Source organism: Aplidium turbinatum, chromosome 2 (genome assembly GCF_918807975.1).
Source record: "Aplidium turbinatum chromosome 2, kaAplTurb1.1, whole genome shotgun sequence".
Taxonomy (NCBI): Eukaryota; Metazoa; Chordata; class Ascidiacea; order Aplousobranchia; family Polyclinidae; genus Aplidium; species Aplidium turbinatum.
Genome location: NC_137473.1, coordinates 41,773,878 through 41,801,563, shown reverse-complemented (window position 1 = coordinate 41,801,563; position 27,686 = coordinate 41,773,878). Strand labels below are relative to the sequence as shown.

Here is a 27,686-nt window from a genome sequence, read left to right as displayed (position 1 = left end):
GATTTAATTTGCTTGTGGACTAGATCATAATTTTTATTCCAATACATTCAAACACAAATATAGTGGCACTGGCATTGAGATAGTCAAATTGTAGGCTATAGATAATACCCTCACACAGCACTTTTTGTAGCTTTAACAGTGATAAAACTTATTTTATTTCGAATCAACTTCAAGTCCTTCCTCAACAAGTTCTCCTCGGTATCAATTTTATATTTGCCATTTTTAGATTTAATCTATAAACCAACTCTGAGGATAAACTGGTACGAAACACAATATTAAAGTGCCAATGCATGAGGGTAGCAGTAATTCTAACAAACGAGTTGAAACAATGTGTTTGAATCGCTTCGACAGCGACATATACAAAAATTGAACAAAACAACTAATGTAATTGGTAAAGTGTTTCACAATTTATGGAAATTATTTAACTAATAAAACGGCTAGCCTAAGAAAATTATTGAGAAGTTTGTTTTATAAAAATTTTCTTTATCCGTAGAGTAGGTAGTATTGAAAAGTTTAAAAAGATGCTCTGTCCCCGCTCAGAATACTTCACAATGTAGATTTTAACAGCTCAGAATAGTTTATATCAAATCAGCAACAAAGCAATATGTCATAAAGTGGTTCGGTAATAATCGCAACAATTTTTTTGGCTGTTTTGATTAGGCTACCGTATATCTTATAGCAAGTTATAGAAATTTTGTGAAATCACGTAAAAAATCATCAAGTATATCAAAATCACTTCGATTACACGTGGAAATAAGAATAAAAGTTCACAAAATCAAATTGAATCTGATTGTTCATCGGAAATTCATGAATACATTAAAAAATTAGTTTATCAAATGTTCATCAACTTTGTTGCTCAACCTAGCGGTAAAAGATCATAATAGTGGATGCGATGAGCTGTCCGGATCGCGATGTGGAGCCAGGTTCGAAAAATTTGAGTGAGTCTGGGGATGACCCACCATTCCAATCTGAAAGATTATGTTATAAATTTTACAATTTGATTTACTACATTTACTACCAGCTAGGTGGCTGATTGGTTAGAATGCCCTTCTCTGGATCAGTAGATTCGACTTCGATCTCTGTCGGGGCATTCCAAAGACTTTTTAAATTTGTACTAAATCTCATTACTGCCTGACATTCAGCAAAGGAATAAATGCATTATAGTAATGTAGGCCTACTCAGCTGTAGCTTTATTTAGCTGCGCTGCCACTGTTTTTATTATTCTTTATCACAAGCACATGTTTGGAATTCGAAACATTTTTTGTAACGCCACTGTCGATATCAACAAAGCGCCTGACATGAAAAACAACTTAGCCTGCCTTAACAAAGATTTGTGCTGTTAGATAATTAAATCACACACTAATACATTGCAATTATTTTGTTGCCATTAGCCAATTCAAGTGCTTTCTTCAAACCATTTTTGCTTTTTTGTGTTTTTGTTTTGTTTTATGAATGTGACCAGTTGGGAGCAGCTGACTAGATGACCAAATGATCTTTTGCTGCTCCTGGCTAATCAGATTGAATTATTCAACACTGAGCGTACTTATGAGGTCCTGTATGTTTATGAATGGTATGTTATTGTCATATGAGATTATTGTGTGCCGTACTATTATAGAATCTGATTGCCTAATAAAATTATTTCCCTCTCTCTCTCTCCAATTAGTTTTTATTTTCAAGCTAGCATTTCATGATTTTATACCTACAAAAATGGCTCCAGTTTTGCAATGAGATTGTGCTTTTGAATAAAAAGTTTAGCAGTTGTCAAAGGAATGTTGAGATTTTCAAATGCAGGGCCTATTGACAGCAGCAAAGAAATAATATCTTAACGTTGTACTTTTGTTCAGTAAACCAAAATAATTAAAACAGGTTATAGACAACACTTCAACAACTAAGAGATATTTTTGACTGTTAATTTCGGAAAAGACTACTTTCTCAAAAATAGATTAAACAAAAAATAAATGTAATATTTTCTTACATAAGTAGTCATTGCAATAGTTTTGAGTTGAGCTTCCGAAGCCAACTCCCCCAACGCACACGTATTTTGAGTCACATGTGTTCACCCTGTAAAATTATAATTCGTTTTCTTGAAAATAAATGTATTATTTGCAACAAAATTAAATGTTCAACTGATTTTGAAGATCTGTCTCATTGTGACTGAAAGCAAGCTACATTGTCACAAAAAACAAACAGTTTCATTACCTCCGGCATGATAAACAATCTCTTAAGCACATTGTTCCAAAATAAAATGTGAAAAAAATTGCGAAAATTTTATCAAGATTTTAAGACTATAAATGTCTTTTTTCTAATTGTTCTAAGCTTTAGAAATGACCTTATGCCACCCCCTGCGTACGCCACTGTCTACAAGTATACGCAAAACTGCTGGGACAAAGCTTCTTAAAGAACCTTCTCAGTCCGAAAATAAAAATTCCCAAAATAGATCAAAAAACCTCCACAGAAGCCAAATGTTGATTTGATGACTATGGTTAAATACAAAGTATGTAAGTAAATAAGAAGCATTGCTTGCTGGACAAAACATACTTAAAAAGTGGCCAAAAGAAGCCACAATACAACATTAAAATTGCATGCAGCTAGTTTCCCGACCATTTTACTCAAATTTACTCGTTATTTTTCACTCATAACAACTCTTACTTCTTACACTCATAACCCAATTCTTACTTCTTACATTCATAACTCAATTCTTACTTCTTACACTCATAACTCAATTCTTACTTCTTACATTCATAACTGAACTCTTATCGAAAGTACCCCATATATATGCGTTGTTGCAAATTGTTGAACCAGTGCCGGTCCTAGGATATTTCGGGCCCTGTGCGGAATGCTTTGCAGGCCCCAATGACAATGATCCAATTCAGTAGCGTAGCTAGGTATTTTGAAAGGGGAAGTGGTTTTGACGATAGCGGGGGGCCTCTCCCATAAAATTTTGAAAAATTACTTTAAATTTGGTGCATTTTGATAGCATGTTCAACAAAAATTTGGGTATGAATATCACTGTAAAATAGTGCTGTCCGGTGGCAAACATTACTGCATTTTCTGAGTAAATTCCGGGCCCTGTGCGATCGCACGGTTTGCACACCCCAAAGACCGGCACTGGTTGAACTCTGGGGCTTTTCCGATCCCCCTCCAGATTCGTTATTAGGCTACACTCCATCGTATGTGGCTTGTGACAACCAAGTCCCATTTATTAAATTCGGACATAATATACGCTTTATAAAGAAAAAAAATTCAAACACAAATTTTACTATATTTACTTTACAGCCGGACAAAACGCAAAAGCGATGCCTTCTCTACTTTGGGCTCGAAACTGTATGTAGCCTGGTATGACGTAATCGTTCAAAGTGGTTGGCACACTGAGCACTTCAGCACTTCCAACGCTATATTTGACAGGTTGAACCAAATGGTTAGTAGAAGATTCACAAGAAACTTTTGCTGAAAATAAAAAGGAACTTATAACGTAGATGCAACATAACGTTAAAGATGATATTTTCGAGCAAAATATATTTTAAGTTTTGCTTTTAATGGAAAAAATAATAAGGAATTTAAATTTTAAACATTGTGCACCGCATCCACAAAGGGGGACGTTTGTCACACCACTCAATATCTATAGTTAGAGTAAAATAGATGGTGTGAATGCACTTGCTGAAAACAAAACAAAAACAGATGACATTAGTGGCGTCGGCCTACAATGAAAACCTTAACTTTTTATTTCCGACGCCTATATAGTCAGTGAAGATAAATTTTCTTTCTTATGGTACGAATAAATTGTACAGTATCAATGCCTTTAGCTTTGTTAAAGGGTTGCATCCAGATTAAAATGGAAATAATATATATTATTTGTAAAACAGTTGAATGAATGTGCACCTGCTAACAAAAAGGAAATGGTTGGAAAATGGACCGGTCTTTCAAAAAATGATGGATCATAAACCTATAAATATAGTTTTAATAAGAAAGAAATGGTATAGCCTACTTACCCACTGAATTGAACTTTGAAATGATTGCTAAGATTTTTCTTAAGACATTTTCCGTCTGAAATTGTGACACTAGTAATCCGTTACTTCTGAAATTTAAAACTATGGTCAGTTTACTCTACTGCAGGGTATGCATTGTGCAATGTGCAACCTGTCGTACTGCAGGGTCAAATAGGCAAATTCGGATTAGACCATGGGCTTAACTTGCATTTCTTATTGATAATCCCTATCACATAAAGCAAACAATTTAGTTTACTTTAAATCAGCATATGGAACCTGGGTTACTAGTGCATACACAGTGCGTACAAGTGCTCTTGCACTTGTTCACAGAACATCCGAATATGCCTCCCCCACCTGGTACCGCAGTGTCACGATTTCTTTCTATCTCTTACCAGGAAAAAGACTTGGAAAGGTTCAGTGACGTAGTTTAATGGGTCAAACCGAAAAGCAGTCAATTAAATGTCGAATAATTCTACTAGTGAAATGATAATCTGACTTCTTGAAGAACTTTAACGAACGGCTTCTCAAATAACTCTAATTTCTGCATCAACTACCAATCCACAACTCATAGCACAACTCTCATAATCAACTCATAATAATCATCATAATAATAAAACATTACACAAACTACACCACTATTTATATAGTTGGTTGTTCAGTCCAGTAACTTCGAGAAGGTGACGTAGTGTTGCATCACACGAACTCATCGTCGGTCACGTAGCATTGAGCGGCATAAACAAGCAAGTTTAATGAAATCTAAAGAATGTCACGTAGGGGTAGAGGACTGTTGCACAATACAGATTTCGTAATCAGAGGTCCATTCGTAAACAACCTTGTGACATCATGACAAACGATATTGGCAATTGTGAAAACAACAGAACGTTCCAGATACAGAATGATTTAGAATTACGTTGCACAACAACGACTTCACAATTAGAGGTTACTACTGGTCATTGACCGATAATAACATACCGCTCAAGAATTCCATAATGAAAACAGCACATTCTGTCAAGACGCAAAGCAGCCCGACGCGAGGCTTTGCACATTGATTGTGACATTGATTGTGACGTACACACTACCAAAATTGACACTGCCCTCAACACTACCATGAGAATAATGATTGGTTGCCTGCTTCCAACTCCCGCTGACTTTCTGCTGGTACTATCAGGCATTGCCCAAGGTAGACTTCGTAGGAAAAATCACGTAGCCTAACGTAGTCTGGTTTTACAAGGGATGGCCACCTCCTCAACCAGGTTGTCCTAAACTCGCACTTTCAAAAGCCCCAACGCTTGAAATCTTGACCCTCTTTTTCCAGACATGCTGCAACTATCTGCAAATCCAACATCCACATTTTCAAAGTTTGGAACAGTGAATGAAGAGATTAGTTGCGATCGAGACTAACCCAATTCACAGTCCTTCCCAATACCAACACTCCACCAGGAGCAGAACTCCCTCGGAAGGATTGTGTGAAGCTCAATCGCTTGCGAACTGAGGTTTCAACAGCAACATGTTCCAATGGGGCCTCGCCGACTCACCATCTTGTGAATGTGGCTCAGATTCTCAGGCTGGGAGTTCTGCTGCATCAAACGCAAGAAGAAGAAAATAAATCAACATAATGTTTTTAAAATCAATTCACTATGAGCTTCAAAACTGACTTGCATTTCCGACCATCACTCTATCCAGATTTACTTTAATTGAAATTGCTGCAAAAAAAAAAAGATCGGCCAATCCCACTGGTGGAGAAAAAATCGAGTTTGGATAATGATGGGGGGCTGGCAATTCGAAATCCACTCTTTATGTAGTCAGTAGTGATTGATGAGGAGATTTCATGAACCAAAGTTTGGAAAAAAGTTGATCACACACGTACACTGAACCATAACTGAACCAAACAACGCTTTTCTTGAAGCCACTAAGTTTTTCAGATGTGGAGAATTGCTTAAGACAATTGCAGTCAAAAGCAAAAGGATTAATTTCCTTGTAGTCTACTTTGCCTTCAGATCAGCTCCCGCTTGGAGTTAAACCAGTTAACTTTAAATATTAGTTTGTGAGTTTTCAACGTCCGTGTGAAATAACGAGAAAAATATTTCAATCAAATGTTCTTGAGATTTGAAGTTTTTGAAACGATTCAAAAATTCATTCAACAATTTTAATTTGGTTGGCGAATTCTGTCTTCTCAGGAAGCACTCCAGTGCCTTTCAAAGTTTGGAACTGGTTTAGACACTTTTGTTGCAATTATTGCAGCCTAATTAAAAAACTTCAGGACATTATTGTAATGTCGCCTGATTAACATTTTGATGGTCGAATTACGGTGCAATGTAACTAAACTAAAAACTATGTACTTGATCTAAATCTGGCCGATAGGCCTACACGTTCTTTGTACAGCCTACTGGTCATTTTACTTCAGATTTGTGTCAACAACTTTTGTTTTAAACTTCATTAACTGGTTGCCTTTTAGTTTTCAAAAAATGTATGACTTCTAGCCTCAGATCACAAAATCGTCTGAGCATGCGGCCTTGGCTTAACGAACTCACCTTGGTAAAGTGAACAGATCTTAATACGCAGAGTTAAGATAATTGAAAAGCAGAATTACAGTAGTGGCGATTAAACATCCTTACAAATTTACTGGATTAATAATTATGTTTTATTTCAGTGTATTTGTGGCGCAGCCAGAAACCAAAGCATGCCTCGAGCTACATATTTTTGCTTCGCAAGCAACATTTGGATCAGGGGCCGCTGGTTGCACACCCCTGCTCTACTGTGTACCACTTTTAAAGGGTAGTCGCAGTGTTTCAAGAAGACTACAAGCTTGTAAATTACGCTGCTTTTTAAAGCAATTAGGCTTGCTGTATTTCAAAATTTGAAATGCGTGAGAGCTCAAAAACAAGAGCTATAGTTAGGTATAAGGTTTCCTCAGTGCAATAAGTCGTTTATGAGTTGAGGATTATTTTTACCTTGATAGCATTGTGTAGCCCATCACGATATTTTTGGGGTTACTGCGGGCATACTGATGTAGGTAATAGGAAGTACTTGCAGAACTGGACAAATAGAAGTCAAAGTTCGACGATTTCCACTCCTAAAAACCAAAGAAAAAATGCACTAATTATGTAATGAAAAAATAATGGCTATTAGAAAAAAAAAACATTAAAATAAGTAGGATACTCAAAGCTGTATATTTTCATTCGAGTATGTTCAAACGACGTTTAGCTAAAAGCATATATGAATCTGTAAGGTCATTTTTATGCAAGCTGAAGATAGTTCATCTAGGTTGTTTACATCTACCATTGTTGTGGCTCTGACTTCTGTCTGTAGAGATTTCTGTTAAGACATTTCATCTTTGTCTTAACAGTAACAAGAATGATGGTATGAAACTTCGTAAAAAAAACTTCAGTTAAAATTGTCTAATCGTGCATCTTTGAAACAAATTTAACTTTACGTTTGTAAATTCTTGTTACATCTAGAGTAGGTCAAGTTCTCAAACAAAAATGAACCCAATTTAATTTAAGTGGCAATTCTAATGTTGACCTTTCCCTGAGCAAAGCTGACTAGAGCTGATTCAGTTCGGGCATTAAAAACAAAACGTAAAAAAAGTCTCTGGGAGAGAATTTTGCTTTCAAACGAATATTTTAGTCAAATGTTCTATTATTGCTAAATGTAAAAATTCTCCTACTATACAATTTTGAAACTTGGACATTGTCATCACGAATGGTGAAACAAAGAGAAAGTACTTAAAGTGGCCTGTTAACTTATGGAAAAAACATTTTGGCCACATAAATCAGATTAATTCTAATAAAAGAAAAATACTACAATATAAAATAAAGAGAAAATAATTAGAGACCAAAAGAGCTTGAACTTATGATATTTAATATTGGACATAATTTGATTATAAAAATGCTAAATTTCTTAATAAAAAATTAAAACAGACATAGCTGAACAACACCACAACATTTAACATTAGGCCTATAACAAACAAAAATAAAATATGTGAATACTATAATATTAACGACGACCTTTTAGAGTATAATTATATTAATTCAAAAAAAAAAATTCAAACAGGTCCTGGCTTAACAGCCACTACCAATCATTTCCTTTTTCTGTTTGAATTAACAAAAGGTCGTCGTTAATATAATAGTAGCCTATTCACATTTTTCTCAAATTTATTGATGCTTTTGTATCTGCTTTACGCGGATCCCCGATTGACTATACGTTCATCAGCATCATCATTTTCAGCCTGTGAGAGCCCACTGCAGAGCGTAAGCCTTCCCCTTTTCATGCCAATTTACATGATTATGTGCTAGTTGGTACCAATTGGTTGTATTGCATTGGTTTTCAATGTCGTCCCTCCATCTTACTTTTGGTTTTCCTTTCTTTCTTTTGGTTTCTCGTGGTGTCCATGTTGTTAATTTTTTAGTCCATCTATTGTCCTGATATCTTGCTATATGACCTGCCCAGGACCATTTTAGTTTCTTGATTGTGCTTAATAAATCTCGTAATTTCGTTTGATTTCTGATCCATTCGGCAATCTTTTTATCTCGCCATGTTAAACCCGTCAGGATTCGTTCATGTGCTCTCTGCATAGTTCTTAGTTTAAGTGTTAAATTCTTTGTAAGGTTCCAAGTTTCTGCACCATATGTAGCGGTTGGAAGGATGCATTGATCGTACACTTGTTTCTTGAGAGAAAGAGGCAGTTTTGACTTAAATATCGAACTTTCTCTTCCAAAGGCTTGCCATCCAAGTAATATTCTTCTTTTGATTTCACCTTCTTTATTGAAGTTGGTACGGAGACTATACGTTGATACGGGTTTAAAGTAATCGCCCCTTTTTTAATAGTTAAAAAATAAAATAGCTAACGTTTTTCGGTTACACATGTTTGTTGTAATGTTAAATGCTATGCTGTTGATCAACTGTGTCTGTTTGTGGTTTAAAAGAAATTAACCACTCTACATTAATTGTACTAAAAAATAAAAAAAATTTGACCTTCATACTTTTAACTCTAGACCAGTGGCGTAGCAACGCAATATGCCGCCCTTGGATTTTTGCACGAAACGCCGCCCCCCCCCCCCCCTGACACCGTCATAAAAACTGATTAAAATTCCAACAGAGGAATTAAAACAGTTTTGCTTAAATTTATTGAAAGTTTAAAATAAAACCACTTCTTACTCAGACAGCTGAAGGATTCTTTGTCTCCTTTAATTACTCTAATCACTGGCTTGAATGGCCCTTCTTTATTCTGAAACCTTTCGGGCCCTAATTTGATCATCTCAACTCTCATGTTATGAGTTAATGTTTCTGGCCAAGTAGCCACATCGCTATGAGAATGATACATAGCATTTGTTTTATCTTTATCTGACAGTGTTTCATTTACAGGCTGACTTCTTTCAATGATCACTTTGTTATTGTTTTGCTCGAGGTAGCCTATAGACACTTCTTCTTCCGTCTCAACTTGAGGTAGAGATTGACTGTGCTAATCTCTTCTGTTTTTTTAGCAGAGGCAATTTTTACAAACTTCAAAATGACTCCTTCATTCTTTTTAGTTCCTCTTCTCTAGCTTTCTTTTTCTTTCTAAAAAAATCTTCACTTTCTTTTACTCTCGTCATAGGCAAAAATTAACTTAAAAAAATTGCAACTTAAATCTTGTTCTGAAATCTGCAGCACATTAGTTAAAAAAAATACCTATAATTGCAAATTTGCTGAGTTAAGCGAAGTGATCTATTTCAGACCTAAAACTTTAAACCTTTCATAAACCTAACCTGTCTTCACACATGAAGATGGAGGAATCCCGTCTATCTACCACAGACAGATGGTAAAGGTGGCAGTTGACTCAATGACCTCACGTTCCATTCCTGTCTCCTCCCGAAAGTGAAATAAACTTAAAACTAATATGAACTTAACTACCAAAGCTAAATTGACTGAACAATGCTATAGCTTACAAGTTACAACGGACATTCTATTATTACTTCAACAGCATGAGTATCATTAAACCGTCACAAATAGGCCTACCACATGGTGAGGCACAATCTAAAAAAGTTGCAAATTAGTTTATAAGCATAACTTGTTTAATTTTTGGCTTCACTTAGATCAGTGTTAACTTAGGTCGTTTAAGTCTGAGTCTACCCGAGAATAAATTAATGTGACTGTCTTTGTTCGTATAAACTTTAAAAGGTTATCACATTTTTCCGCCCTCTAGCAACCTGCCGCCCCTGGATTTATCCACAAGATCCACTGGGTAGTTACGCCACTGCTCTAGACGAGTGGAAGAAACTGAATCATGACGATTATTGTAAAACAAAGTCCAATTTAAAAAAAATCTTAATTGCCTTCGATGTTTACTTCAAGAAGGTTCTTTCACCTTTTTATTGCTGACTGCGTACATGACGTCACATAAGCTTGGCCTTGAGCTACCATACCGGCAATAAGCATTGTAGTTCAATGTAAAGTTCCCGTTTACCAGAGTACTGCTGTACTGACGCAAAGTGTCATTAGAGTACCGATAGGAATGAATCTGAAATTAAGTAACGGTACAAGCAATATTTCGTACAAATCTTCATTCTTTAAAATCTTCAAGATTTTAAATATTCATGTATTCTTTAGTACAATTAATCCTTTATTATTTTAGCAGATACGTTGCTATTGATAAAATAAGAATACATAAAAATATTTCACACACTCGGTAATAAAAACTAGACCAGCTGTTCCTGTGGTTCCCGATAGTCGTCAACGAAAAGAAAGGAGTTGTCTTCCTGCTTGAAGTTGACACGTCCCTGTTTCCACAGCTGCAGAGTTTTATGACAAACAGCATGAATAATTTAATGTGAGAATTGAAGCTTTGTTTAAAATTAACGAAGTATAATAATAACAACACTTTTCCGAGTCAATTTCACTTTGAAAACCGTTTTGGTATAATTTAAAAATGCTAAATCCAAAAGTGAAACCAGCTTTTCTCTACCACATCAGGTTTTCTGGCAATTTTAGAATTCATTTTTTCGTAAGTATTTGTGAAATATTTCTATGCCAGTATTCACCGAGTTCCCTGATCCTGGAGACGATCATTATATTCAACTAAAGTGATCAGACGAAGAACACGTGTCGATTACTTGACGATTAGCGACGGGTTTACCCATCCTAACGTGTCATTAAAGCTTTCGCTATTGAACCAAGAAGATTTAAATAATTTAATTCATGACTTGAGCTTTCCAAACAGTTTTCTGCTCTGTTGGATCCGAGATTAAATAAAAACGATCTCCTTATAAAACTCAAAGGAGACTAAACAAACATCAAGCTTGTTTTAGAGCTGATGAAGTATGATGAAAACAATTGGGTCATTTGAGTAGGTATCAAGATGATCAACTTTCAAGTTAACATCTGGGATGCAATATGAGCATCGACGTGCGCTACTTGAAATGTTATCTAGGCAAGTTTCCAGACAATCTGGCGATGTCAATAAGGAACAAGAGGTGTAGAAGAGTGTTATCATGGTTTATTCCCACTTCAAGTGGAATCGCCGGTGCAGACTGTAGTCTTCCTCATCACTCTGTCAGCAGTATCTTTCTTTTTCTCTCCTACTATTAATTTTACATGCATATCTTCTGTCACACAATCTCCCCATTTTCTTTTCGGCCTTCCTCGCTTTTTTACCAACTTCCAATTGTCTTATTCTTTTTCCGACATAATTTTTCTTTTCTTTCTTACTCTGTCCTGCTTTATCAACCCCAGAGACCATCGCAACATTTTCATTTCTGCCACTTACATTTTTACTTCCTGTGTTTTCGTCATGGCTAACGCCTGCATCCCATGCAACATTGCTGGTCTTACCAACGTTTTTATAAAGTTTTCCCTTTCGTTTTCTGGCATTTTTTTTTGACACATCATTCCTGTTATTTTTTTCCACGCTTCTCCATCATGCCTGGCATCTCTTTGTCACCTCTCTGTCGCTCGTTCCGTTCTCATGAACTGTCGAACCAAGATATTTGAATTCTGATACTTGTTTCATCGTTGTTTCTTGCAGTTGTATTTCTGTCTCACTTTCTTTGTCATTATGTTTTGTTGACCATTGGAATTTGGGATATTCTGTCTTTTGCCTGCTTATTTTAATGCCTCTATCTTCCATCAATTCCTCTAAAATCTCGTGGAACCTTCAAGGAACCGTTTAAACTCACAGCACCCCGTATGAAGAGCACTTTAGGCTGTTATATGTGTTTTTCTATTAATCGGAAAGCCAAAACTTTTTGGCCTGATTAGTCTTTCTCTCCTGTTCAGTGCTGTTAGGCGCCACTATATTGCGTGATCCCAAAAGCACCTAACATTGAACAGAAACTTATCGATACAATAGCATACTTCACCAGAGCGCTGAACTGCAGATGAATCAAGCCGCTGTATGCTATAAAAACCTACATACTTAAAAAGGCTAAAAATTTGCACGCAAACTACTTTTCGATTCCACTATTAGGCCTAAGTTACATGTAATTATAATTTTTTTTCTTGCAGCACTTACCTGTAGGTGTTCCCGTAATAAATCGTATTGCAAGAAGAAGTATAAATCTGTTCAAAATAAATTAAAAATGCTATGAAATTGTCGTATATTTTGTGTTGACATCGGAACATCGATCTGGCTGCTGATCTTGGTTTGATTGAGCTAGGGTATAGGCTACATAACGTGGCAGTTACATTAAAACTGTGAGTGATGCTAGCACTTTCATCCAACATAGTACGAGTCACGTGGGCAGGGAAGGCAACTGCCCACCATATTGTTAAAAAGTCGCAAATTTGAGCAAAAGTCTGCAATGATTTAGGCTAAAGTTGCTGAAGAAAAGTCTTAAAATCACAACAAGTTTGAAATTTACAAGTTGCACAAAACATATGCAGCTTTATGTAAAATTTTCATTTGACACACTCACAGGCTATTCACGTGTAATTTTGTTTTGTTTAGTGACAAAAATAGCAAAATCTTATTACTTCTGTGTTTTTAAAATTTTCATGCGTGATTGATTATATTCATCGATATAATTATCTAGCCTAAGTTTGAATTAGATTTTCGCATGTACATCTTAAATCTTTACAGTTTTTCCATTTTTTCCTTTTGTTGGTTTTGTTGCTATATTTTATTTCCAATTTGACATTTGTTTTGCAATTTGACAAAGAAAAATATCCTGAATTGATAAAGCCGTGTCATGTTAGTTTCGACAACCATAAAATATGAAATTATTTTGCATTTGAGCAAACCTTTCATAAAAATCCCAAATCAACATGATGCAGTTGTTTAAAATCCCTAATTTTGTTTATTTGTGACTATTTTGAAACCTATAAAGTATCAAATTTGATAAATCTGGGCACTTCTTTCATGTAACTAACCAAAGTAACATAATGTTGTTTCTCATTTTATTAAACGTTATGTAGTACAAACTGACATAGGCGTGATCTTGAAGATCACTTTTATTTTGGTGATCTTGATGTAAGATAACATTTTTGTGTGATCTTGATCTTGAAAGTCAATAAGATAAAGATCATTTTGAAATTAAAGTTTACTCACTGGACAGAGGATTTTTTTATAAAGTCACTTTGTATTGCGTGAGGTCAAAAATCACTCACATTTGCTCATATTTTTATTTTATAAATTGTAAAAAGTGTTTGCTTTCTTTGACCCAATCCTAGATACTTCAAAAGTTTAGTGTGTAAAAAATTAACTTTAGTCAAATTTGGTCTTGAAATGTGACTGGATACGTCATATACAACGTAACAAAATATCTTTACATTCTTTCAGAAATCCAACTAAGTTATGTGAGGTTTATAGTAACGTTGCCAGTCTGTCCCTTTTTTACGTAACTTGGAGACATTTGACTTACTTTAAAAAAAACGAGAAATGCATTGAAAAAAAGGTAACAACTCAAATCAAGACAAACATTTTTGTTCCAAGCTGAGTGGTCGAAAAACCTTTTATGAAGATATAACTACATGACGGTTGAAATTATGCTCAGATATCCAGTCCGGGTATAGCCTAAGCTACCCTACCAAGGTGGTAAAAAAATAACCCTCGGCCTTGTGTATGACGTTATAATCCTACTCAAACTAACACAATGATAATAGTTAGTCACTAACTTACTAGTTGGTTAGCACGTGACTTCTGAAACGAAGAAGCTTGAAAATCAAGCGGCGCTGGTTCGACTCTCGGGGTGTGCGCTTGAGCAACGCACGTTAAGGACTGCTCTCCATTCAGCGGCACCTAATGGATGGAATAGTTCCCAGGCAATAAGACTTCAACAATCGAAAACTTCACTCTGTCAATTTCGGTGACCGGGCCTGCGTTAGTACCTCAAAGCCTCTACAAGTATGCGAAACTGCCAGAATTAAGCTCTGCAAGAAGCTTTCCCAGTCCAAGGATAAAGATTCAATCAATCAATCGTAGGCTACTACAATTGTTTGGCCAGCACTCGAGTAGTTAAAAGCAAACCTTAGCAATAGTCTACCAACTACCTTTAACCAGGCTGCTTACGAGTAAAATATATACTGTATATATTTTTTGCATCCGCATTGATCGAGAACTGTATTTTTTCAAGTAGGCCTATACAAATAGTGCTCTTGATCTTCAAGATCAGCAAAACTGGTGATCTTGCTCATCTTTCTGAGCACAGATCCAAGGCTGTATAATGTTGTGGCACAGTATAGGCTAGCCAGTTTTACAGTGCATGGCCTTGTTTGCAGTTATAATATCAGTGTTCTTAAGCTTGGTTGATAACTGTTTACATGCATATTCGAACAATTTCGATAAAGTTGCGCAATTTGAGCATTTTTTTTTGCCTCTATGAAATGTTTTGGCCCCGTACGTCTATGCAATCCGATATTTATATGTCAAGCTACAAAAATATTTTTTGTACTAAAATCAAATGAAGATATGAAAGTAGTGATTTATTTACAACAAAGACAGAACTCGTTATGGCAATCTGACACTGATTATAGCACATGTCATGACATACCTACTAGGCCTACAACGCTTTACCTCCATTCCATAAGGTGAAAATAAGCCGTCATTTGAACTTCCCGAAATCCTACGCGAATTGGAGCTGTCATACCTATACCGGTAGAAATCTGGAATTTCGCTTATGATGTCATTCGCACTGGACGACAACGCATTTAACATTTCGGCGTTGTTTTCGACTGTGGCGACTTGTTCTGATGTCAAAATAATATAAATTTAAACATACACAGTAGTCTACTCTGAGCAGTGGCATACGCTATAGTGTTGAAATTTTAATTCAGTTTTATATAAAAAAATTACGGTTACTAGGACGAATTTTACTACGTTTGATGAGAAAAGACTTATTACCTTACTGCATATTTACACTTTAATAGACGTTGGGTAGCGTACCTTGAGGCATCTCAGATGTAACTTAGAAACAAAACTTAACACCAAGATTATTTTTAGCTCTGCCACAGAGCGAAGAATTTTCCAAAGGGTTTTATTTTTTGAAGTAGGTTATTAAAAACAAGAATATTTTTATTAGCAAAACTCAACGCACAAACCAAGCGTGTTTGTTTCTTTTCAGCAAAGCAGTTTGTATCTTGAAAATAGTCTGCACAGTGCACAACTCTCGAATAGACGTCAGAGCGACGCTGCTGCAAAGCAACCTGTTGTATCTCAGCAAAACACTACATGGCACCCCAAAATAATTGAGAGCAGACGACTTGATGACTCCAATGTCCATTTGCTGATTCCAGTTGCCTATTGTATTGCATACGTGCTTCGAGGTATACTGTATGTTGTGGCAATAGGCACAAATAAAAATTAGTAGCCCAATATCATTGCGCGTGTTCGTATTCGAGATCGTTGATAAAACCTAATGTGGTAAAAACGTGATTGACCGGAAATGTAAGAAAATCTTAAAGTTAAAAAAATTAAACTCCACCAAATGTGTGATGTTACCAATAAGACTTATTTTGGAAAAAGTATAAAGTATGTTTCGTATATTTATATTTTATATATATATATATATAGCCTAGTCTAGTTTATATTTTATATATATTTTGTATTGGTTCTATGTAAAAAGAAAAGATATAAAAGCGTTAAAGACTTGATACCAAACACAAATAATATAGTTTCGGGAGAGAGTTTGCTTTTTTATACCAAAGACAGGCAAGACACAACAATAACACAGGGTTGAGCATTACAACAGTATATTACATATTTACAAATAGTTCAACATTCAAACGTTTTCGACTTAACTTAAGTCCTCATCAGGAATCTGTAAATAATTATAAACTACAATAAATTTCATCTCTTGACAGTGACTACCGGTGCTCCAGTGCTTTTAATCGTGCGTGTTTCTCGATGCTTTTAGTTAGTCAGTTAGTTACGGTAGTCACTGTCAAGAGGTGAAATTTATTGTAGTTTATAATTATTTACAGATTCCTGATGAGGACTTAAGTTAAGTCGAAAACGTTTGAATGTTGAACTATTTGTAAATATGTAATATACTGTTGTAATGCTCAACACAAATAAAGCTTTGAAGACCTATAAGAGAATCATGCACTTTCAGAAAAATATCATAACAGTGGTTTTTCAAATCCATCATTTCCTTTTTTAGCACATAGGCTAATGTTGTGCAATTAGAAATTTGGTGGATTTAAAATGAATTATATTTGTTCAAAGAAAAACATTTTTCACCATGAACAACCTCAATTTAAGATGAAAAGGCTACATTAATTACGTCAAATAAAAACTATGTTTTTTATGTTTTGTTTCAAGCAGACCTTGCTGCAACAACATAATATTTACCTTCAGGTACTGCTGACAGGTTGTAATAACGAGAGTAGACACTGTAAAGGTTTCCTCCGTAATTTTTGAGAAATTCATTGTCTGTGTAGTATTCTAAAAACGTTTCTTCTTTAGTATTTTCAACTTCCTCGTTATTTGGTGAATGTCTCACAAGAACATCTGACGCCTTTGAAACATAAAATAATTTTTTTACTAATAGGCTACCCTTTAAAGCATTTATTACAGTCAGTAAGCTAAGGCATAGCGATGTCCATGGCTAAGGCTTCTTGCAGCCTGGAGAAGAGGTAAAGCGATCGCAAGATCTGTAGGTAATAAAACACGCGAATATTAAATTAAATACCAAGTAATCTCCATAAATAAGCTAAGGCTATAACGTCTTAGATTATTTAAATTATACAAGTGTTTCTATAACTTTACATGATTCAGCAATCCCATTAACTACTGTAGCTTTAAAACTTAACTCGACTTGGCTGCATTGCTCTTAGTATGCATGTCATATCTATCAAAACTACATTGCGTTTATACTGCAGCAAAAACTAAAGCTTTCCCGTTTTTCGCGCAGAAGATATGGCTATGGCAAAAGTGCTCTCACAATGACTGCTATTTTGCTAGGCCAAAAGATGAAATTGCTCAAATAAGTACAAAATCCATAATCATATACTCTAGTTTAAAGTCTTAACTCAAACGTTTCGCACTACGATGACAGCCCTGCATCAGTTTTTCTATCAGAGGTGCAGTTTTTTTTTTTATATGGTGTGGACTGTGGGTGGGAATCGAACACACGTCATCGAAATGTATTCCCTAGCTCTAACTTTCTAGGCCACGCTAACTAGGCTACAGGTGCAGTTTTTTACAAGCAGAAAAAATGGAGATGACAAAGCGCGCCACCAACCAGAAATTTGTTAATTCTTACACTTCAAACGTGATTTCACAAACTTAATTGGATGATCTCACGGTCTAAAGAAGGTTAAATTTTTTGTAACAGCTGTGACAGCTTTTAACTTTGAGCTTTATCGCAACCATCTTAATAAAAGTGTAAATTTTGTTTGATAATGCCACGAAAAAAAAAAATTAATAGGATGTTTTACAAAGAAAGCACGGTACGGTACTTTGATTCGATATAAAGAGTACGACCTTGCATTTGTGAAATATTAGTTTGTCGGATATTAGGCTATATCCAAAAAAGTAGGCCTACTGGAGGCTATTCACGAATTCATTAAAGATAAGCACGAAAGCTATGTTGCCATAAAATGGGCCATTTACGATATTTTAGTCTTCACACCGGACTTCAATGTGATTATACACCAGGGGTTCTTAACCTTTTTTGTTTCGTTTACCCCTTGCCGAATGAAAAAAGTAAAATTTACCCCACCGTTTTAGTGGCCCCTTGTGATGTCATCGTGTCCAGTCAACCATGCGAAGAAACGCAAAACATCCTTTTTTGTCTGGATTTACCTTGGCAAATATCAAAAACAAGCTGTTTCTTTGCAGAAGACACGATTGTTCTTGACGGGGTCCTGTGAAAAGTAATGTCTATCCATATGTCCTAAATAACTATGATAAAAGCACACAAGAATGTTAAGTTTTTTTTCTTTTATTAATAACTGACACGCAATTTCAACAGTTAATCAGTGCTTGCTTTCCACGAACAATATTGGAGATTCTTGGAACAGCCGTTGAAAGAGCTACTCGCATGTCGTCTTTGGAAACTAAGCGAGATCGATGTTTTGTTTAGTCAACAATGAGGAGAACCCTGCTTCACACAGATAAGTACTGTAGTTGGAAAAGGTATAACAATCTCAAATGCATGCTTAGTCAGCTCTTTGACTAATCCACACCAAAACTTGGAAAAGTCACCATTGCACGATAAGAATTTGGAATAAAGCGTTGTTGAACATTGAAGGTCAATCAATTCATCTTTGCAAAGATCATCGTCAGCAATACTGTACTTTCTAACTTGGTTTCGAAAGTTATCCAAAGAGCAGAAAGGCCTACTGTTAAAACTTCAAAGTTACCATGAAAGTTGTTTTTTAAGGCGGCAAGGTGCTGGCATATTTCGACTTCGAGGTCAGAAATCTCATCGTTGCGACTTCTACTGACTTTCCAATCATCAAATGTTGAAAAGCTTGCATAAATTCATTTTTGAACTCTTCTACTCCACAGATCCAATTTTGTCTGAAAGCCCTGAATTTCATCATGTACATCTATAATGGTAACACTTTTTCCTTGCATTTGCATATTGAGCTGGTTTAAACTTGAAAAACTGTCTGTCAAGTAAGCCAATGGAACAATAAATTTATTGTAGCCAAAGTGCTTGCTCAACGGGGATTTGCGTTCTCGAAGAAAAATCTCGATTTCACCATGTAGTTCGAAAACTCGAGACAAAACAAGACGCCTAAAGAGCCACCGCACTTCGGTGTGATAAAGGAGAACAACATAAATTTGAATCAAAGTCGAGTGCAACACTACCAGTTTTTTAATAACTGAAAAAAAGTTTGCTTTAATTTATGATTCAGTAAATTTACCCCCTCGGTAGGTGGAATTTACCCCCAGGGGGTAAATTTACCCCCGGTTAAGAACCCCTGCTATACACTAAAGTTCCTTGTTTTCTTTGTTTTTGAAGTAGTCAAGCATAGCTTTTGTTTTTCACTTCTCAGAATTGTGTCTTTATGAAGATGAGTTTTGTCCACGCTTATTCAAAGCGAAGTAACAAGCAAGCAGTCTGAATTCACTTATAGAACTCAAATCAGGGCATACATACAGTGGCGTAGCAACGCAATATGCGCCCTTGGATTTTTGCACGAAATGCCGCCCCCCCTTAACACCGTCGTAAAAACTGATTAAAATTCCACACAACAGAAGAATTAAAGCAGTGTTTGTTTGGTTTTATTGAAAGTTCAAAATTGAATAGCCTACGTCCAGCTTTCGTTGAAGCAAATTCAGAAATTAAATCGTCAAAAGATAATGTTTCGACTAAAGCGCTTTCAATGGACAGTATAGGCCAGTGGTTCCCAACCGGGGAGGAATTCCTCCCTAGGGAGGAATTTCATGAGTTCAGGGGAGGAATTTCAGTTATTGCCCGTTCGTGTGCAAGAGCTACCTTTAATAAGTTACTAGCTGTTTATTTGCTAATAAATTTCATACAAATATTACCCTAAAAGTGTTTCCAGAAAGCGCTATAATCCATTATTTTAGTGTAATTTTGCAAAAATTTTCCGGGGGAGCATGCCCCCGGTCCCCCCTAGAATACGCGTGCCTTTGGCACGCTCTAACCCCCCACCACTTTTATTGCTTCCCTTGCTCAACCCACCAGGATACGCCACTGCACATGAGGTAGCGATGTCTTTAATCAAACACTTTGTCATTCTCTTCAATCCATCAAATATTTGGCCCCCCCCAAAAAAACATTTCTAGCTACGCCACTGGCCAACATGCCACTGGCCAACACCCCACTAAAAAACCTTCACATACCTTGGGTTCCGCTCGCGCAGAATGAGGATGATCGACACGATGGTTTTGAGAAGCCAAGCCAAAAACTGGCTTATCTGGTAATTTTTATAGATCGCCGGCTATGCGGTCCCTGATCCCGTTTTTACTTCCGATCGGAATGAGGAAAGAGTCTTAGAACCCTAACATAATGGTGTCTATTACAATCTGGGGGAATTGTAGAGAAACCATTTTAATTAAAATTCTAGGGTATCTAAAATTTAGGACTCCCTTTTTTGTTTTTAGTAATATGGGGAGGAATGAATAGTTCCAAAATAGGCAAAGGGAGGAACGCAACAAAAAAGGTTGGGAACCACTGGTATAGGCTATTGCTAGCGCAGACAGCCTGCTTTCTCCCATGGTCGATCTCAAGTAAGATTTTATCAGCTTAAGTTTTGAAAAAACTTCTTTCACAGCTTGTGATAAAAACGACAACAGTGAGGTAAAGCATAAGACTCATAAATAAATAAGGTGTTGATTCACATAAACGATGTTTGCTTCCGATCAAAAGTGAGAAAAACTAACTGGTAAAGGTGATCAGGTACTATGACACTTCCTCAAATGGGCGATCAACCTAACACAGAAAGCAATCATTAAGAAAATAAATCAATAGTTTTTTTTTCAAGTCTAAACCTTAAACCATTTGACCAAGTAAACACTCACAATAGTATTTCAAATTTTTTTTAATATAATTTATGTTGTGGAACCGGTTTTCTTCCTATAGGATTCATCAGCACAACTGGATCGAAACGACAAAATTACAGAAGATTACTATTAGCACAACTATCCCAAAAAAAACGCAAATTTACATGTTAAATAAATAAAAAAATAAAAGTCACTGAATGTCCAAAACCTTCATATCCTTGCTTTATTCTTTTTCATTTCTTTTTTTTCTTCTTCATAGTATTGCCAAATACAGAAAATATTGCAACAATTTGAATATTTTCAACAATATTTTCTGTATTTGGCAATACTATGAAGAAGAAAAAAAAGAAATGAAAAAGAATAAAGCAAGGATATGAAGGTTTTGGACATTCAGTGACTTTTATTTTTTTATTTATTTAACATGTAAATTTGCGTTTTTTTTGGGATAGTTGTGCTAATAGTAATCTTCTGTAATTTTTTCGTTTCGATCCAGTTGTGCTGATGAATCCTATAGGAAGAAAACCGGTTCCACAACATAAATTATATTAAAAAAAATTTGAAATACTATTGTGAGTGTTTACTTGGTCAAATGGTTTAAGGTTTAGACTTGAAAAAAAAAAAAAAAAAAAAAACTATTGATTTATTTTCTTGTTTGCTTCCGATGATCCCACTGCGTGAACTCCTGCAAGGTTAAGTGAGTGGTTTCCACATAGGATAAACAAGGCCTCAGGAGTCAGGACTAATATTTTTTATTCTGCATTTTACTTCAGTGCGGACTCCTGCCATGGTGGAAGCATTGTCGTATGCTTGGCCTCTACACATCATTATGTCTAAGCCATTTTACTGAAGCTCATTGAGAATAGACTTAGTAATGTCGTCTGCATTTTTTCCGTGCAGTGGAAAAATATTCAGAAAGGATTCCTTTATATGTACCTCGTTATTGCTGTCGATTTTGAGGTATCTAACAATAATAGCCTTTTCATGGATATGAGAGTCGTCACGAGTAGGCTACTGTCAAGTAAAATTGAGAAATACTTTGCTGTCTATCTCCTCCAGCATCAGATCTTTTATCTTTTTCTAAAAAGCTCAATTAATTCATTTTGGATAGCTGGTGAAAGGTACGTTGTCATGCTTTTTTTGGAAAGTTTGGTACTACAAATGTGTTCGTAAATGACTGTAGGCTAGACTCTAGCCTGCTGTAGGCCTACTGAAGTTTGCAAGGAGTTTTAAAATTTCCTGGTTCCTTGAAATAGAATCTTCCCAATGACCACAAAAATGAAGATTTTGTTTACTGAGAAGCTTTATGACTGCGATTCCGCTCTGCAGGATTTCTCCCCATCTATTTTTTTTTCTTATTTATAAGAATTTGGATTTCTTTGTCAGTTGTTTGATGAACCTGAAGCCTCACTGCGAGCTCATTCCATTTATCAATGCACTGCTTATGAAGTTTTGAATTTTCAGGACTAGAAATGCATGGATTAAGATGCCAAAAATTTACAAAAGGTTTGAAAACAAATGGAGAATTATCATTTCTCGATTGAAATGATCTGCAACAAAAACAATATAATCCGGAGTGGCTATCCGAACATAACAACCTTAATCTGAGAACTTCATTACCATTCTTTAGCGTCTTATAAAACCACTTTTTGCTTTGAAACCTTACAGGATTCCTTCTCTTTGTATCCTTCTTTAACTACTCTAATCGCCGGCTTGAATGGCCCTTCTTTATTCTGAAACGGACGCTTTCGGGCCCTAGTTTGATCATCTCAACTCTCATGTTATCAGTTAATATTTCTGGGCAAGTAACGACATCGTTATGAGAAGAATAGATATCAACTGTTTTATTTTTGTCTGAAAATGTTTCATTCATAGGTTGACTTCTTTCAGTGATCACTTCGTGATTGTTTTGCTTGCGGTATAGTATAGGCCTACTTCTTCTTCCGTCTCAACTTGAGGTAGCGATTTACTGTGGCTGCTAACCTCTTCTGTTTCTTTAGCAGAGGAAATTTTTACAAACTTCAAAATGACTCCTTCATTCTTTTTTAGTTCCTCTTCTCTAGCTTTCTTTTTCTTTCTAGAAAAGCTCCACTTTCTTTTACTTTTTTCGTATGCAAAAATTACTTTAAAAAAAATTGCTACCGTAATTAAATCTTGTTGTTGAATCCGCAGCACAATAGTGAAAAAAACAATACCGGTACTTGCTGAGTTAAGCTAAGTGATCTATTTCAAACCTGAAACTTTTACAAGTTACAACCGACATTGTAGCCTATTATGACTTCAACAGCATGAGTATCATTATACCGTCACAAATAGGCTACCACATAGTTAGTCACAATCCAAAAAAGTTGCAAATTAGTTTACTGTAGAGACATAACTTGTGTAACTTTTTGGCTTCACTTTGATCACTGTTAACTTAGGTCGTTTAAGTCTGAGTCCCTTTGAGAATAAACTAATGGTTTGTTCGTTTAAAACGTTATCACATTTTGCCGCCCTCCAGCAACGTGCCGCCCCTGGATTTATCCACAAAATTCAATGGGTAGTTACGCCACTGCATACATATACTACAGAAGTTTTGTCTACAATAAAGTTAGAAGCGTTTAACAGATTGAAACCTTTTATTTAGCAGTTGCTTAGAAATAACAGAACCCAGAAACATACAGCTTTTTGCAAATATGATTTTTGTCGTTCTAAAATCGATGAAAAGTGAGCGGAAAAATACACTTATTTACCAACACCGGGATAATTTCACTAACACATACTGAAGGGTGAGAAGGAGCAATCTTCTTGGCGTTAGCACTACCTGACTACTCACTATAGAACAGCGAGCATTGTGCTTTGCTAATTATACCGGTGTAGCCTTCACAAACACATAGCCTACTGAAGGATCAGTTAGCAGTGGCGGCTCGTGCCATGGGGCTGCAGGGCTGCAGCCCCACCTGAAAGAAAGAGAAGAGGAAAGATATGTTTTTTTCTATGTTTGTCCGACCCTGTTACTTGTTTCACTTAAGAATTGCGGATCGAAAATTAAAATATTAAAAGTTTCGTTTGGCAACACCGACTTTGGGCAAACTGCTCTGCAGCCCGAGATTCTGGATTTCAAGCGCTCTGATTGGCTAAAAATTATCCTTGAAGCTCCGCCTCTTTTGGTATTTTACAGCAATTTTTGAATCTGTTGGGGCTGCATGGAAAACAGCCCTGCCTAACCGAATAACTTTACACACTTTTTAAAGTTAGTTTTTATTTCGCAGAGTAGCGATGAGCCATGAACGTAGAAGTGATAGCTGTAAAGTTAGGGCATTCAACAGGTTATAGGAAGTGCTAAGGGCATCTCAAAATCACTTGAACCTTGTATGCAACGGCTAGGCTAGTCAAGACTAAGCTCAATTCTAGTAAAGTTTGTCTTTAAAGCAATACTGTTAGTTTTTTTTAAATACAGCTTAGGAATACATCAACTTTTCAAGACAGTTTGAATGCATTTTTTCAACATTTGGGGTAAAAACATGCTCAGAACGCACCAAATTTAATGCAATTTTTCAAATTTTTCTAGGGGGTGACTCCTCAGACCCCCGCGAAGTCATCGCCTTCGGCAAATTTAGCGACGGGCTTCGCCCCCCGGACTATTCATTGCAGCCCCACTGCTCACAAACAGCACCAGCCGCCACTGTCAGTTAGTTAGAAACATAGCTTTAACAAGGTAGGTTAACGATGATCGAAAACGTTTTGTGTTAATGTCACTGGAAGGTTAGTATGTTGCTGAGCTTTGCTAAAGTCGAAAAAAATGACAACTTCTCCAAAAATGCTAAAATATCCCCAAGACGCTTATTTGGGTCAAATTGGAACGAAGGTGTTGATTTGTTGTATGGCAAAAAATTATGGCTCTTTTGGCAAAACGTTTTTTTGCTTCATTGTAAAGGCAAGAAAGGGGTGTAACAATTTTTATGCAAACTTCTATTATTTGTTTTTGCAAAACTTGCTGTTTAACTTAAAATATTTCATACAAACCTACGTGATGTGATGGAAAAGAACAAGTTTCAAACTTGGAAAAAGTTTTCCAGACAGCCGCTTTATCTGGCCCAGTTCTGGTAAGCACCTGGTCGGATGCGTAACTGGTAAAGATCTGGACCAGATAAAGTGGCTGATTGGGTTAAAATTGGCTAAAGTTGCATAAATTCATTCTCAATAAAAGTTACAAAACTGACGGTCAGTGTTGTTTAAAAGAATCTTAAATAAAAGCCTGGATCAGGCCATGCATCTTATAGGCATAAAAAAAACTAAAACAGAAATCTAGTTACCTGAATTGAATAATATCCTGAGTTTTTGTAGTCACTAGATGTCGCGCTTTTTACATTTCCAAAAGTAAACTTATTTTCCCAATTCCTTGAAACTGTGAATAAAACAGTGTGTTGTGTTTATAAATAACTTATAATCAGGGAAATAATTCTATTTTCAGCTGGTCAAATGACCTTCATTCATTAAAATATAAATAAGGAATAACCCCTATCAGTAAATGAATGTGTGGACAAAAGATCTTTGGCAAAATTATGTCAAGTACAGGCAAAACCTTCACACTGACAACCTTAATGACCAGGTTGGCAGGCCTTTCTCAAAAGCTTTCTCAATTTTAAGGTTAGCCTACCTGTTTCAATTTAAAGACACGTCTTTCTTACCATGAAGTTAGATAATAATATGTGGTAGATAAGTATATTAGATAAGTATGCGTGGATTAGATAATATATAATAGGTCGCCTAGATAATTACCTAAATTGTCCGACTTTTCTCTTTCCCAATTAAACCACATATCAGCTGTCGTGCACTTTCCTAAAATATCGTTCTCGTGGACGCTGGCCACTAGTGTCCAACCGCCACCAGACGTCGTCATGTCACAGTAGGTCTAAAAAACCAGACAAGTTAATTTTACGGTGAAAATATTGTTTTCAATGGTTGATGGTATTATACTGTACGTATCTCTATCTGTCTTCTTTGTTTAACCAAAGGGCTTTACTATTATCTTAATGCCAACGGTTGTACAGAAATTCTTCTCACCTCGAAAGTGGTTGTATTTTTGTCTGGTTGGATTCTGTAGTATCCACTTTTTGTTTCTCCGAGTTGTTTTAAACGTAGACAAGAAGTGATTGGCGTGTCACTGAAGCTATTGTGTGGTCCTATAACATTTGATAAAAGAAATGTTAATTTGAAATATTTTTAGTTTTGAAAGTTATGCATTCAGTAGACTACTGTATGCTGAATCTTCTATTTTTAGTCTGTGAGAGAAAAAAAGATTGGAGACCGCTGTGCTGTACCATACGTTCCATTTGATGCCTTATAAATGGGACATTCAAAAACGACATGATCAGCAGTTTGTTCCTACGAGCCGCATTCGCAGGTCGATGAGGGAGCTAAAATCCACTTGTAGGCTACATATTAGAACGGAAGCGTCCGACTCCGGTTCAAATTCTAATGAAGACTATGTTGAGTATTAGCAAATATCACAAATCAGTTAAATCAGTTTATACTGTCTGCTACCGTGCTATGAAAGCTCAATCCGTTAAGCGACTGACAAATACGGATGAAGTAAGAATGGTTGAACTCTTAGGGGGTGCTTTTGTGAGCAACTCCATAAATTAAAGAAAAGCTTTGTGTTGAGCATCGCATAATGCTGGAAAAATTTGCTGGCAACAATCCTTAACAGCAGCTACAAGAGGAAATTTTATTCTGACAACCTCGGCGACCAAGCTTACATGTTGTATCAACGCTTCAAAATTTCTGTGAAACTATTAGATCAATTTTCTAAGGAGACTCTTCTCAGGCCAAGAATAATTTTTTTTTCATCGATATCTTTATGAACACGCCTGCGTTTCTCAGTCGTTTCCATGAGTTATTCTTATCATTATTAACGTGTTCATTCCAACAATTTTGCGCTGTATTTGTCAAATTACAATAGGTAAAACAACATAAAGATACAGTAATTGCATTGTCACAATTTTTACCTGATTGAATGTTTGTTGATTGATGAACCTAAAAAATACAATTGGATTACAACATACAGTAGAGCAACAGTATTTTAAAACTGAAAATAGGCTATATAGCACTATGTTGTTACGACTAGGCTGATTAGATTAACTGAATTGATTTAAAAATAGGCTGTGCAATATTTTTGTTATTATATAACTCATTAGTTTCCTGAAATTTTGATTTAAAACGTGCCAATGTTGAGCAAACGATTCCACTCATAAAAACTTTAGGCTGACAATTTATATTTCTCTTTGAACTTTTGCAAATTGAGACTGATAATTCTATTTTTTTTATAAAATAACCAATCATACATAAATTCAAAACAACAAAATCTTAACCAATGAAAAGCCACATAGTGCAAAGCAATGGTATCAAAATAATAAATAAGAACCAACGCACTTACTTTAGCAAGAACAACTGCAACCCCGGCAACCAAAATGATAACTAACAACATCAAAATGACTCCGACTCTTTTCCACTTCTTCAACGAACTCGTTGTTTTGGGTTCTTGCGATGAAGATTTGATTTGATCTGTGCTTTGTGCTGCCAAAACAAAAAAGTAGGCTACCAATTGATAACTCACAACTTTTCGAGAAGTCAAAATATTTACAGTAAAAATAAAGAACTCATCTTACCGAGATTAATGTTGCCATAACGTTGTCGTTGCATTGTCGCGTTAAAGTTGGATCTAAGATCGAGATGATTGCTGGCACTTCACGTAAAGTTTTCCGTTAGAGACCAGTTAATTTTGGTATACTTCAGCCCTTCTTTTTGAATATAAGTCACAACTATAA

The 27,686-nt window shown here is 35.8% G+C and overlaps 1 protein-coding gene across 1 annotated transcript; it reads right to left on the bottom strand.

The window, feature by feature from the left end:
- Nucleotides 1-27,686, bottom strand: LOC145765013 (uncharacterized). The gene is made up of 16 exons (XM_082576744.1): nucleotides 27,528-27,686; nucleotides 27,296-27,435; nucleotides 26,868-26,895; nucleotides 25,924-26,042; nucleotides 25,639-25,771; nucleotides 25,173-25,264; nucleotides 16,750-16,915; nucleotides 14,974-15,146; nucleotides 12,475-12,521; nucleotides 10,651-10,756; nucleotides 10,333-10,485; nucleotides 6,938-7,059; nucleotides 3,990-4,075; nucleotides 3,270-3,447; nucleotides 1,976-2,061; nucleotides 1-968 (listed from the first exon to the last, which is right to left on the bottom strand). Exons 1-16 carry the CDS (start codon nucleotides 27,559-27,561, stop codon nucleotides 862-864), a joined length of 1,770 nt encoding a protein of 589 aa, XP_082432870.1. The 5' UTR covers nucleotides 27,562-27,686; the 3' UTR covers nucleotides 1-861.